General features: G+C 41.2%; 1 protein-coding gene and 1 pseudogene across 1 annotated transcript; one reads left to right on the forward strand and one right to left on the reverse strand.

The window, feature by feature from the left end:
• Nucleotides 1-483: 483 nt before the first annotated feature.
• Nucleotides 484-2,050, forward strand: LOC112317870 (importin subunit alpha-1 pseudogene; annotated as a pseudogene).
• A 1,849-nt stretch (nucleotides 2,051-3,899) lies between these two features.
• Nucleotides 3,900-6,656, reverse strand: GJD4 (gap junction protein delta 4). The gene is made up of 2 exons (XM_024574752.2): nucleotides 6,560-6,656; nucleotides 3,900-4,906 (listed from the first exon to the last, which is right to left on the reverse strand). Exons 1-2 carry the CDS (start codon nucleotides 6,621-6,623, stop codon nucleotides 3,900-3,902), a joined length of 1,071 nt encoding a protein of 356 aa, XP_024430520.2. The 5' UTR covers nucleotides 6,624-6,656.
• Between the last annotated feature and the right edge of the window lie 7,367 nt (nucleotides 6,657-14,023).

A 14,023-nucleotide genomic window follows, 5' to 3' on the forward strand; every position in this document is an offset into this window, starting at 1 on the left:
AGGGTATTACATTAGGCTTCCGTTATAAGAATGATTCTCTTGAAATCAGAAATTTTGAGAGGAAAAAAAAAAAACATCCACAGGGTTGAGATGAGTTCAGGCATTGCTTGTTCAGTATCTCAAGCCCAGAAAGATGAGTTCTTGAAGGAAACAACATTGAAATTTGTATCAAATTCAGCTGCTTTGATTCAGCAAGCCACAACAGTTAACAAGAATATCAGAAAAATTTTGGATAGTATCTATGTTTCTGAAAAAGGAACAGTTCAGAAGGGTGATGAATAAGATCTAAGTTGTCCAGCTATAGAAATGGCAAGCTGATGGATGATTCCTCAGACTTATTTGTGATGTTTTAAAGATGCAACACATGGTCTTTGTGCTGATCAGTGTTGGGTGTTTTCAGAGCAACCAAACCGCAGCATGTCCACCTTGCACCGTCTCCTGTGAAAAGCCGGCTGTGCAACTATCTCTCTTTGTCTCATAACCATGTCCACCAATGAGATTGTTAACCTACCAGCTGCCTGCCTTAACAAATTTAAGAACAAGGGGAAAGACAGTACGGAAATGAGACGTTGCCAAATAAAAGTTAATGTAGAGCCGAGAAAAGCTAAGAAGGATGAACAGATGCTGAAACGGAGAAACATAAGCTCATTTCCTGATGATGCTACTTCTCCACTGCAGGAAAACCACAACAACCAGGGCACAATAAATTGGTCTGTTGAGGACATTATCAAAGGCATAAATAGCAACAATTTGGAAAGCCAGCTCCAAGCTACTCAGGCTTCAAGGAAACTGCTTTCTAGGGAAAAACAACCACCAATTGACAGTATAATCTGGGCTGGTTTGATTCCAAAATTTGTGTCCTTCTTGGGCAGAACTGATTGTAGTCCCATTCAGTTTGAGTCTTCCTGGGCCCTCACTAACATTTTTTCTGGGACATCGGAACAGAAAAGGCTGTAGTAGATGGAGGTGCTATCCCAGCATTCATTTCTGTGTTGACATCTCCCCATGCCGTATGGGCTCTGGGAAACATCGCAGGTGATGGTTCAGCTTTTGGAGATTTGGTTATCAAGTACGGTGCAGTTGATCCACTGTTGGCTCTTCTTGCAGTTCCTGATATGTCATCTTTAGCATGTGGTTACTTCTGTAATCTTACCTGAACAGTGTCAAACCTTTGTCGCAGCAAGAATCCTGCACACCTATTAGATGCTGTTGAGCAGATTCTTCCTACTTTAGTTCATCTCCTGCATCCTGATGACCCAGAAGTATTAGCAGATATCTGCTGGGCCATCTCCTACCTTACTGATGGTCCAAATGAATGGATTGAAATGGTTGTGAAAACAGGAGTTATGCCCCAGCTTGGGAAGCTCCTGGGAGCTACTGAATTGCCAACTGTGACTCCTGCACTAAGAGCCATAGGAAATATTGTCACTGGAACAGATGAACAGACTCAGGTTGTAATAGATGCGAGGGAACTTGCTGTGTTTCCCAGCCTGTTAATGAACTCTAAGACTAATATTCAGAAGGAAGCTACATAGACAATGTCAAACATCACAGCTGGCTGCCAGGAGCAGATACAAGTTGTGAATCATGGATTAGTCCCATTCCTCATTGTTGTTCTCTTAAGGAAGACTTTAAGACACAAAAGTAAGCTGTATGGGCTGTGACCAACTATACAAGTAGTGGAACAGTTGAACAGATTGTATACCTTGTTCACTGTGGTATAACAGAACCATTGGTGAACCTCTTAAATGTGAAAGATACCAAAATTATTCTGGTTATTCTGGATGCCATTTCAAATATCTTCCAGGCTGCTGAGAAACTAGATGAAACTGAGAAACTTAGTATAACGATTGAAGAATGTGTAGGTATAGACAAAATTGAAGCTCTACAAAACTATGAAAATGAATCTGTATACAAAGCTTCATTAAACTTGATTGAGAAGTATTTCGCTGTAGAGGAAGAGGAAGATCAAAATGTTGTGCAGGAAACTACCTCTGACAGCTATACATTCCAAGTTCAGGATGGCGCTTCTGAGACCTTTAACTTTTAGGTTGTACAGCTGAAGCATAAAATGTTGTTTGTGTTGTACTATGTTTGGTATAAGTTTGTCTTGCTGTTTCTATACTTAGAACTCTTTTTAAATGTGGTTGTTATTGTAGCATTTTTACAATGAAACTATACTTGCATATTTCCAAACTGTACATATTTTATGAAACTTCTCCTTTCAATGAGTCTCATTTCTATGTAGAATTTCCTATCTTATAGTGTCTTGTAAGTAAACATTAAGTTTCACACACACACAAAAAAAAGATGCAATAAAAACCATGTATTGATTTGGGAAAACAAATAGTAATGAAGCCCTAGAGAATTCTTATATCTTTCCAACCTTAGAATTGCAAGAGTCAAGAGTCAAACACCAGATTTGCCCCTGAATAACTTAGGAGTATTAGGCTCAAAAATCACATTTATTTGCTATGTGCAGGCATTGACCTAAGTATTGAAGAAAGAAGTCTGAGTCATGGCTTACAGTTTTCAATAAATTGAGGAGCAAGAGAGAAAGAAATTGATTTACCACATGTTAAATATAAGCACATTCATTCAAATGTCTTTATGCCAAACCAATTTGGATTATTCTTTTTAAGTTTTAACCAATTGCTTTCACATCCTGTAGATATATCAAGTAGGATGTTATTCTCCATTCTGGCAGATATTTCATTGTCAAAATCTTCTTTAGAACAGTTACAAGTGTCCATTGGTTTCATGAGTACATTTGTTTACCTTTTTAATTATTTGAACAGGTGAGGGAAATTCCTCTTTCTTGGACATTTTGTGTTTGGAGACCGGAGGATATTCATCACCTCCAGATGGCTCTTCTTCTCTTGCTGCAGGTGAGCAGGTGTGTCCTGATCCACAGTAGCTCTTCCTGCTGCACTGTGTCCTCCCATCCAGCAGTAAAAGGCAGCACTAAAGTTCTAACAGAATCCTGCAAAGAAGGACAATGCAGAGAAGTGCAGCAAGGACCTGTGGAGGTCCATTCCCAGAAGAGTGGCAGCGCTTTCCATTGCACGCACAGAAAGGAGGAGCTTGGACTGTGAAACCACAGAAATCCTGGAGTCTCTCCTCTCCACTGGAGCATGAGGTCTCTCAGGGCAACCTGAACTGCACAAGTCTCTCAAGGACACAGGCAAAATCCAGACTGGAAAGCGTGGGACAGCTCTAGGGCCACTCACCTCCCTTTCCTCAGTGAAGACAAATACTCAGAAACACACTCAGAAACAACAAACAAGTCAGGGTCCACCCACAGCCTGTGAACTTTCCACCTGAATGCAATAACCATCAAAGATGCCCAAAAGACCCCAATTATTTACTAGTCATATTTTCTGCATTTGTCATTTCTCCTATAACACAATGAAGTATGAAGTGGGATATCACAATCAGCATTAATTTTATTAAAGGGGTTTGGAAAAGTTAAACTAATGTCTCTATTGATTCTATTGATGACATGCATAAGATACCTGTTTTATCAAAGCAGAAAAAAAACAAACAAAAAGAACCCTCATAATAATTCATCAGAAAACATTAAAACATTAATGAGCTCTACTAATATAAGGAACATGCTTTATTTACATAAAGCACATACCATGGTAAAGAATAAGACAAAAGACCAATCAAGAGCGTAAGGTGATCAGTAAGTAACCTGACCCTCTTCAATTAATCATTGTAGCTTTCAGTCTGAAGCCACTTGTGGCAGGCCAGATAGCCTTCTTGCCTGTCGATATTCTCCAGGCTTCTTGCCTGTCGATATTCTCCAGGAACTTTAAGGTTTCCATGTGCCAAAGTGATGCTGCACCTTCGGGTCCGCGTCCTCTCTCAGTCACTGCACTGCCCAGCTGCCCTCTTCACACCCACTCGGACCTTCTGGTCGCCGGGAGGGGGGCGCTCCCAGCGCCAGCCCGGAGGCGGGGGGGTTGCTGCGGAGTGGATGGGCAGGGCCAGGCCAGCAGACTGCGGGGCATTAAGGGATGCTCGCTTTGGCGGTTCTGAGGGCCCTCTGTGCGGGGTCTGCCCCCAGGCTCTGTGCAAGCCCTGAGCAGCTTGTCGTTAGCTAAGGGTAGCCCCTCAGTGTCATCCCCATCTGGAAGCTCCACCAGCCCTGACACAGCAGACTGACTACCAGAGCTGTGGGCACCGCACCCCCCCGTCCACTGGCCAGGGTGCTCGAGAGCCGCACTTTCTTCCCTGGGCCCCCAGTGGCCCCTGGCTGGGCCCGGCCACCTGCGCATTCTACTGCGCAGACTGCAGAGCAGGTCGGTCACGCTGAGCAGCACTGAGAGAGCGCTGAGTGCCCAGAGGAAGAGCATCAGGGTGGACTTCTCCGTGGGTCGAGAGACGTAGCAGTCCACTGCGCCAGAGCAGGGAACGTGGGCACAGGAGAACCTGATGGGGACCGAGAATCCGAAGAGGAGGTAATGCAAGGCCCCGAAAGCTATTTCTGCCAGGGTCCGCAGACAGAGCTGCACAATATAGCCCAAAGAGAAATCTGGCACCACCAGACTGTGCCCCTCCCTGTAGGGCAGCGAGTAGCGCCGATCCTCAGGGCTCAAGTCAGCGGGGTCCTGGTCCCCGGGACCGCCACCTGGCCCGCAGGGGCCGCAGACAGCGAGCTCGGATACTTTGTGCAGGACGTAAACACTGAAAACCGCGGAAGGGAGGAGGGCAGACACACTTTGGACCAGCCAGAAGCGCAGGTGGGACACTGGGGAGAAGATGTCATAACAGACATTGGCGCACCCTGGCTGCAGGGTGTTGCATACAAACCTGTCCTGTTCGTCCTGGTAGACAGGGGACCCAGCCACAATGATGACCACAATCCTCAGCAGGATCATGAAGATAAGCCAGATTTTACCTGAAAAAGAGGAGGTAGGGTGGGCACCACCGTGCAAACATACTTCCTCCTAACAACAACATTTACGTGTGTACTGGGACGAGAGTGAAATGTGAGATACACAAGCATGTATTTCAGTCACAGCAACAGTATCAGCGAGTTAGCACAAGTGACAAATATTTATCCAGCACTTACGTGTCAGACACTGTTTGAACTACTTGTTTGTAAAATGCTTTTGAGATTAATAGATTTTAAAGAAGCATAAATACTAAAAATGTTTGACTCTGCTAGTTCAGACTTTTGTTAATGTCTCCTGGACTGGAAGATTTAGAAAAAAAGTTTAGGAGATTAAGCTTCTTAAAGAATGTTAATGCATTCTTGTTACTGTACATAACAAATACAACTGTTAATTTCAGTTAAGTCTTTATGATAATGGTTCAAAAGAACATCATGTAATAGCAGGGCTTATATTTAATGTTGCTTTATGGCTTTTGCAATCAAATTTCTTTAAGAACATTCAATTTTTCAGATTTTTCAGTAATTCAGAATTCCTTTTTCCTTATTTCAATTTTATGAATTAATAAACTTTATCTTTTTATAACTTATCATGAATAAATATGGCCAAGCTGGGGATTCAAAATAACTTCAAAAGTCTTCTTTTCCTATCATGAGTCAACTATTTTGGAACATGTTTCAGACTCAGACAAAATAATTTGTAAATATTTTGTTTTATGATAAGATAGAGAAAACATCACCTGAGAGAAGAAAAACAAAACTCTATTATAAATGAAGTAAATTAAAGAATATTATTATGTGATGAGGTTATTGACTCAAACTTTTAAAGATCAAGTTGATTTTGTTTAAGTTCTACAAAATAATGAGTAAGAAAAATATCAACAACTAATCCTTGTCTCTATTTCTTTTTCTAGGTGACCCATACTTCTCTTAAAAATTGCCTTACCTGCATTAAACTCAGAAATCCTTATCACTTTCTTTGTTTAAGAAAAATAACTGAACTAAAATCGGATTTGGTTTAAAGCACAAGAGAAATTGCTAATCTTTACAAATTAAACTTCAAGATTAAACTCTAAAAAGATGAACAAGAAGAAAGCATAATTGAGGCATTAATTTCTCTTTTACTTTTACTGTATTGGTTCTTTTTATGGTAAGGCAACCATAAAAGAGTTACACAAAAACATTCCTTCCACCTGCTTCATTCTTCAGACTCAGCACCAGAATGTCAATAAGAAGAGGCCCAAGGAGAGAAGCAACACTCACACCCAGACTTCCTTAAATGATTGTTGGAGCTATGACACAATCAGAAGCTTGAACCCATAGACCTCTTTGCTCCAGTAGTGCATAGGCCTTTGTCTTGGGGGTAGACAAGGCAAACCAATTAAAAAACAAACAAACAAAAACAGCCCTGGCTGGTGTTGCTCAGTGGATTGAGCGCTGGCCTATGAACCAAAGGGTCACTGGTTCAATTCACAGTCTACGGCACATGCCTGGGTTGTGGGCTAGGTCCCCAGTAGGGGGGTGAGAGAGGCAACTACACATTGATGTATTTCTCCCTCTCTTTCTCCCACCCTTCCCATCTCTATAGATAACTAAAATATTTAAAAAAATAAAAAACAAAAGCAAGATAAGAGCTTTGGGGGTATTTCTTGTACTCACCCACAATGGTCACGTTGCAGTTTAACGTGATAATGAGAAACCCTAGCAAGTCCCAACGGTCCATTCTTCCAGAATGTCACAGACTCAAGGCTGCTGGAGACAGAAGCCTGTGATCTCCAAGGAGGTGGGAAATCTTTGCAGAAATAAATGTATGTTATCTACAAGAAGCTTAAAAATGAGAGCTGGAAATATAAAAGGAAAGAATTGAGCCGAGGAGCAAGAGGTCAGTTTTTCTGTCTCCAAGTTAAGACACCCCAGAGCTGTTCACCTCTAAGGCAGAGTGTTCCTGACAACTGCAGTGACCAGAAGACAGCAGGAGTCATCTCTCATTGTGGGCTATTCTTACCCTGCTGGGACATTCCAGGCCCCTGGCAGTGCTCACATGTCTCAGCCGGGAGAGACAGAGGCTTCAGGATATATAATAGAAGTGACTACATTTAGCTCAAGAAAGAAAAGTTTTGTTAACTGGCCAAGTAAATTCTTTATGAAATTGTTTTCTCCTTGAAAACAATTCCATACCATTTCGCTTGCTAAAGAAACACTAAAATGTTCTCATTCTGTCTTCTCTATGAAGCAGACTCATTTAACCCAAAAGGCTCTTGTCCTCATGATAGGGGACTCAAGAGCTGGAAAATTTTAGTGTAAGGTAAATAGTTACAAGCCTAGTAAGTAATGCATATGTTAAAGCTATTGTTTCAGGAACTGCAGATAAGGCCCACCACTCCCTGGAGAGACAGCTGACCTCCTGGGGCACCACTAAAGATTACTGCCTGGGGAACAAGTGGAGGCATCCTGGCCATGTGTTCCAGGGAGAGACAGACAACTGCCCACCCCTGGGAACAGCTAACTGCCCAGGGCAAGAATACTGTAGTGTTTTTTTAATCTAATTTTCCTTGAATTTCAGAACCCTTCACTTCACTTTGTTCTCTGGTATAAAAGGGCTGGCTTGGGAAGAAAATGTAAGACAGCCTATTAGGGTGTGAACCCACCATGTTCTCAGATTGCCAGCCATCTGAATAAAACACCCATAAAGATTCAATCCCTGTCTCTGCTTATTGGGTTCAGTACATGACAGACAGCACAAATGCTGGTGTCTTTTCTTGAACATGGCAGAAGGTGACTAAAATATTCAGTGTTCTGTGTGTCCAAAAATGACTGTGAAAACTCAGAGTATTGATTTAGGGGTTACAAATAAATTTTAGCAAGTTGGTGAATTTGCAAATACAGAATCCATGAATAATAAGGATTGAGTTTTTAACAATGCTGATCTACTTGACAAGCAGTTTTCAACATTTTGCATCTCACAGAACACATAAACTAATTACTAAAATTCTGCAGCACAACAAAAAATGTATGTTTTACCAATCGGACAAAAAATAAGTACGGTTTTGATTGATTTACAAAAACAAATAATAATAGTAATTACCTACCCGTTTTGCTCCAAAGTGACTCTAAAAAAATTAGGTGCCTATATTTGCATATAAGGATTTCTGGTACCAAGAATTATTGTGCAACATGACCAGTAAGATGCAACTCTATTATATGACCTATATATTTATGGTTCGAAACAGGGTGTTCACCCTAGATGATTGTTGTTGTGTTGGCTGTTGTCATTTTTTTATTTGACAAGGAAAAGAGGTCAGTGCCCCTGACTAAATAGTCAGGTATTGCATGTATTATAGAGGGAAGACAAATTGAGGCTGATGAGGATCAAATCACAAGAGGACTGTGTCCCTAAGAGTCCTGGGAACTAGAGAGTTATTTAAAGGGGAGGAAAGAATCAAGGCTTCAGACCTGACCCACTCCCAGTCTACTTCAGTCACACACCTTCATTTCTATCTGCATTTTTTTATTCTTTGGCCAAGACTCAATTTGAATAAAGGAGTCTGTATCCAAAGAAGAAATGTTGAAACATCTACATTCGTGAATGTAATTATGGGAGGCAGCCTAGTGTATGAAGGTAAAGTAGCCAAGCTCTTGAATCTGAGAGCCTGGATTAAAATTCTAGCTTCTTAACCTTGTGAGTTGTTTTACTCAGTTTCCTTGTTGTAAAATCATAGTGTCCAACCCCTACCCTACAATAATTGTGAAGAACAAATGAGAAAATATGTAAAGCATATAAAACAGTGCCCAGTCCTCATTCTTATTACCTTCCAAGAATAAAGTAGCAGTGAAGGTGAAAAGCTTGGAGTGGCTTTTCCTTCAGACAATGGGTGCTCCAGGGCCCTCACTGTCCAGCCCAGAGACCTGGCTGGAGAAGACTCTGATTCATCCCAGGCTCAAAGTGACAGAGGCCTCCCAGGGAAACTGCATTCAGCTTCTGGAAGGCTGGGAAGTGATGGTGTCTATTGTGTTCGGTTTTGTGTTTGTGGTTAATTACCTAATTTGAGAAATGAGTGTTTTACTTGTTCTTAGGGTACAAATGACTTCTCAGGACTGTGGAGAGAAAGCAAGTCTCAACAGCAGTACCAACAAACAAATCATGTCTAGAGTTGCATCTCATCTGCATCTGTAAAATTTAGTAACAAAGGAAATTTTAACTTACTCCTTTTTTTTTAACAATATAGCTTACCACAGGCACAGGTACTCTAGAGTGAACCAGCTCTGTGCAGACCCTTTCCTGCCCACACCCATGTACTTTCCACATGACTTGCACAAGAAGATGAACACCCCGCTCAACAGGACACCTGGAGAACTGGTAAAAGGAGGGAATGTTGTTAGGCTGAACCACTTCCTGCTCTTAGGCTCCCAAAGGTGTCATTCTTGAACTATACATTTGAACTGCAGTTCAACTCAACTTCACAGCATCCAGGAACAAAGGCAAATGTCTTTTCCTTATCAAGATGGCACTGACAGCATTTCTGGGAATTTGTTTTTGAGCATCTGAGCTGGTTCTAACAAGCAGAGAGGTGTGACTTCTATCCCAAAGGAGAAAAAGAACTTCCAGATGCTGTTCTCACCTCAGATAAAAAGCTCAACTGAGATCTCTTAAGAGACATTGCAGCAACACAAATCTTTCTTCTCAACCATAACAAAATAGTGTATCTTCCCCAGCTCACAGGAAGGCGCACTTGCCAAAGATCTTGAAGTAATTACCTAAACTGTCAGAGGAAAGCATGTCAGATGAAGAATGTAAATCAATAAACATATTACTTCTGAGGCTGGTTATCTATCCACTAAACCACACTACCCACAAGGCCGCATAGTTACCAAAGGGGAATACAAAGAACCCCCAAAATCCATTTTGCACAGACTTGCTGACTCATGCAAGTTTGGAAATTGAAGCCTATTTTAAAATCTATCTAGTCCACCTTCCTAATCCTACAAGTGAAATTAAAAATGTAGTCAAGATCATCCAGCCTCAGTACAAATCTTAAATAACACGTGGTGTCCCTGCCCTGGCCAGGGAATTTTTGATCCACAACTTATCAAAAGTACCCAAAAAGTTTCAGCTGTTTAGAATATTAAATAATACAATTATCTGCATAGCATAGTGTTAGCTTTTTAAGTATTTGAAATTGTATTGTTTTAACTTTTTCAAGGAAATTTTCTACAGCACCCTCTAGAAATTAGGCAAATGGCTAGAACAAACCGTACAAAGAGTAGGGGTGCATAGGTACCCTACAGCCACTCTAATTGGGTTTTCTTTGTGAAGAAAGTAAAGATCTCCAACCATTAGTTTGCCTTTTGTTCACAGGTCTTGGGTAGTATGTCAGAACACTCTTTCTGGGTGTTATGATTTGAATATGTCTCCCCCAAAATTCATATCTTGAGATCCTAACCCCCAAGATGATGGGATTAGGAGGCAGGACCTTTAGAGAGTGATTAATGGAATTAGTGATCTTTTAAGAGAAGCCCAGGAAATACCTCTTGTGCCTTCTGCCATGTGAGGTTGTAGGAAAAAGATGGCCATCTATAAGCCAGAAACTCTCCCTGGCCAGACACCAAACATGTCAGTGCCTTGAGCTCAGACTTCTTGCCTCCTAGTGTGAGAAATAAATTTCTGTTGTTTATAAGTCACCCAGCCTGTGATATTTTGTTATAGCAGACCAAATGGACTGAGACATTGTGATATCATTTGAAATCAAATCCAACAGATTTTCTCACCCTCCAGGCAGAAAGGAGTCATCCTCTTACTCCTTACTGTTACTGTCAATGCCCTTTTACTTATGCGTGACTCTCAAGGTATTACTGACAGTGTGATGACACAGCTCAGTTAGTAAATATTTATTGAGGGCCCACTATGTCTCAGGCACTGTTCCAGGCAGTGGAGGAATGGCAGAGAACAAAACAGATGCATGCCCTTACTCTAGTGAACTTACGCTGTAGTGAGAAGAACTGAATAAAAAAGACAAATATATTCAGCAAAATGGATCAATTAGCTGGAGATAAGCACGGAGAAGAACAAAGCAAAGAAGAGAATAGTGAATGCTAAGGTGCAGTGGGATGATCAGGGACAGCCTCCCTAAGAGGAGCCTATTGGAACAAAAACTAAAGCAGATGAAGGTGTGAGCCACATGGAAAGCCTGAGCCACAGCCCTTCCTAGTTAACTCCTACTCTCTTTTCTAATTCCCCTGACTTGGGAGAATTACTAAATACCCCCACATCCTTTACTGGGCCTGCACGTGGACCATGCTACCTGTTGTACCTTCTCAGTGATGTCACTTAGCATCTGGGTCACAGTCTGAAGCAGTGAGCTCCAGTTCAGAGATTCAGTGGGACTGTTCCCAGGAGTCATCAATATTGTCTCATGTAAACACCACAGGTGTCCAGCAGGGGATGCTGAACTTGCCACAAATGCACCTTACTCTGGTGGGATTGTTTTGTTTGTTTATTTTAAGGTAGAGTCAAATTAGTTAAAAATTACCATCAAAGCAGTCACTGGTAGTCAAAGGTAATAAGGAGGGTTATAGTATTGACTTTCAAGGTTAGAGGGGCTGGATTCAGGCCAGATTCCAAACATTTACCAGTATTTGACCTTTAACAAATAACCTATCTGAATTTATCTTCTCATCTTCAAAATGGGGACAATGATATGCACTTCAAGGAGCTGAGGATTTATTCATTCCAAACAGGTTGAACTCTGCCAAGTCTTGCAATCAAGAAGAAGCTCATGGGTTCCTGCCTTTGACAGAAAGGTAATCTTTAATGCACTGAGCAAGCAGTTGCAGTAAAGTGTGAGGGATGCGGCACAGGGACAGCATGGGTGCTGCTTTATGTGAACACATAAAAGATCACTCAACTCATAGGTAACTTGGGATGACCCCCCCCAAGAAGAAGTAGCCACCTACCTAGGAGCTGAAGGCAAGTAATGAGGCAGTCACCAAATTCCTCTCTATTTCATTATTTCCCTTTATTATTTTGGAAAAGTTAGTGGAAATTTGAAAATAAAAGTGAAACCTTAGTGAGCAGAAGTGCTCATCAACTTCACAGAGTTGAGCCATAGATGGGAGTCATTGAGCAGGCCTAAGGGGTAACTCAGTTATTCCAACAAAAAGTTCATTAGACTTCAGCTAGTTAAGTCTGTATTCAGTCTAGAAAGGAAAGAAGGAAATTTAAATTGCATCTTAAGTACAAAATATGATCAGGGATTTTTTTTTAACTTTCCAGAATCAGTTAGATGATATTGGCCCCTCAAATATTTAATGTGATGACAATTTTCAGTAAGACACTGTGTGGGGAAATAGGAGACTTCAAGTTCAGTGCTACTCTGGACATTACCAGGATAGCTCACACCTCAAATAACAAACACACTACACCTGTGTTCTCTGTGTGTGTGTGTGTCACCAATGTCCATCTCACCCAAACCAAAATCCCAGCACTAATTTTGCTTGAAACACTTTTTTAAAAGGTTTCACTGCTTAATGCTCTTAACTTATTCTGCATTGCCTCTGGAACAATGTGAAGCTGATCTCAACAAGCCCAGCAAGACCTTGGTGGGCTCCTCTCAACCCCACCCTGCATTCTGTCCTCTAGCAGAACTGAACTTCTTGCAACCCCTGGAATCTCTTTTGCCTCTGAGACCTGCCATAAGTATTTCCTCCATTTGGGGCACCTTATCCTCCCTCTGGCTGACTTCCAGAGACATCCTTCTCCTTTACACAAGATCAGGTTCTGTGGCCTCGTCCTTGCCCATGTAGCATCCTGCTTATGCACATGACATGCAATACTGGGCATTATCAATTGTTTAAGATCTGCCCCTGCCCAGTCTCTGCCTAGCCACCCCTCCCCACAAGAGCACAGGCAGACATCTTCCTTTATACTCATTCTTTCTTGGCTGGGCATCAGTTCAACTTAACAATCAAAGGAGTAGAGAGAGAAAGCGATAGGAAGGTGGATTTGTGTCTTAGACCCATCACTTACTCTGGGTCTTATTTCCTCAGCTATAAAAGAGGGCTAATAATAGCACCTACTTCAGAGGTAGATAAGAGAATTAAGTGAGGTAAAATGTATAATTGGCCAAGTACAGTGGGAATAGTAGAAACGGCAGGTATAAGTTAACTTTTCCTTGTGTCTCTTATTACTACACACAGACCTGGCCTTTTCAGCATGGCTAACCAGCTAAAGTGGTTCTTTCTCTTTGCAGTCTTAGCACATCAGAGACTCTTTCTTATATTTTGAGCCGTTCCTGACTCAACTTTCCTTGGCACTACATATTTGGTGTCAATTATTTTGTCCCAATGTTTCTGTGTTCTGCCCAGAAGCTTAAGGTTCCTGAAGGCTAGACATTCTGTCCAAATGATAATTACCCAGAACCATGGGATATTGCATTGTTTCTCTGAGAAAACAGAATCCATGTTCCCCTGATGTTCTAAAGATATCACTGTATGGCTCTCTGAACGGTGGGAACTGTCCCAGGAGGAACTCTGGCCCTCTATACAAGCAGTGCATATACAGTGCTTTGCTAGCAAGAGTCTGTCTGTTTTGGACGACACTATTGTGTTGGACAAAAAGTTCGGGTTTTTTTTCCCCTAAGATGGCTCTAGGAGCACTTAGTTCTCTTTAATTTCTTTCAAAAACCATTCTGTTAGATTTTATTTTGACAGCTGCCATATCAACGTGTTTATAAAACAACTTATCAAAATTAGTGATTTTTGGTGTAGCCATTTTAACTGTGAAGATAGAAGAACATATGCAACATTTTTGGCATATTGCGCTTTATTATTTCAAGAAAGATAAAAGTGAAACAAAAGAAAAGATTTCTGCAGTGTTTGGAGGTGCTGTAAGTGATTGGTCAGGAACAATAGTTGAAGTTGATAGAGATCAAATCAAGACATTAATTGCAAAGAATCTTCATTCTACTACACAGGAGACAGTTGACACACTCAAAATATCCAAATCAATAAAGTTATTAGTGAAAATAAAAAACATGACTTGTATTTCACGGGAATAAAATCATATGGACTTTTTGGCCAAAACAAAATATTTATTTTTAATTTTTATTGTTATTCAATTACAGTTGT

Source organism: Desmodus rotundus, chromosome 4 (genome assembly GCF_022682495.2).
Source record: "Desmodus rotundus isolate HL8 chromosome 4, HLdesRot8A.1, whole genome shotgun sequence".
In the NCBI taxonomy this organism is placed as follows: Eukaryota; Metazoa; Chordata; class Mammalia; order Chiroptera; family Phyllostomidae; genus Desmodus; species Desmodus rotundus.

Excerpts from the sequence above, each read along its gene's own strand:
- GJD4 (XM_024574752.2), bottom strand. The coding sequence starts at position 6,623 with ATGGACCGTTGGGACTTGCTAGGGTTTCTCATTATCACGTTAAACTGC. Across the intron at positions 4,907-6,559 it reads CTGCAACGTGACCATTGTGG|GTAAAATCTGGCTTATCTTC; the intron begins GTGAGTACAAGA and ends CCTCTTTTTCAG.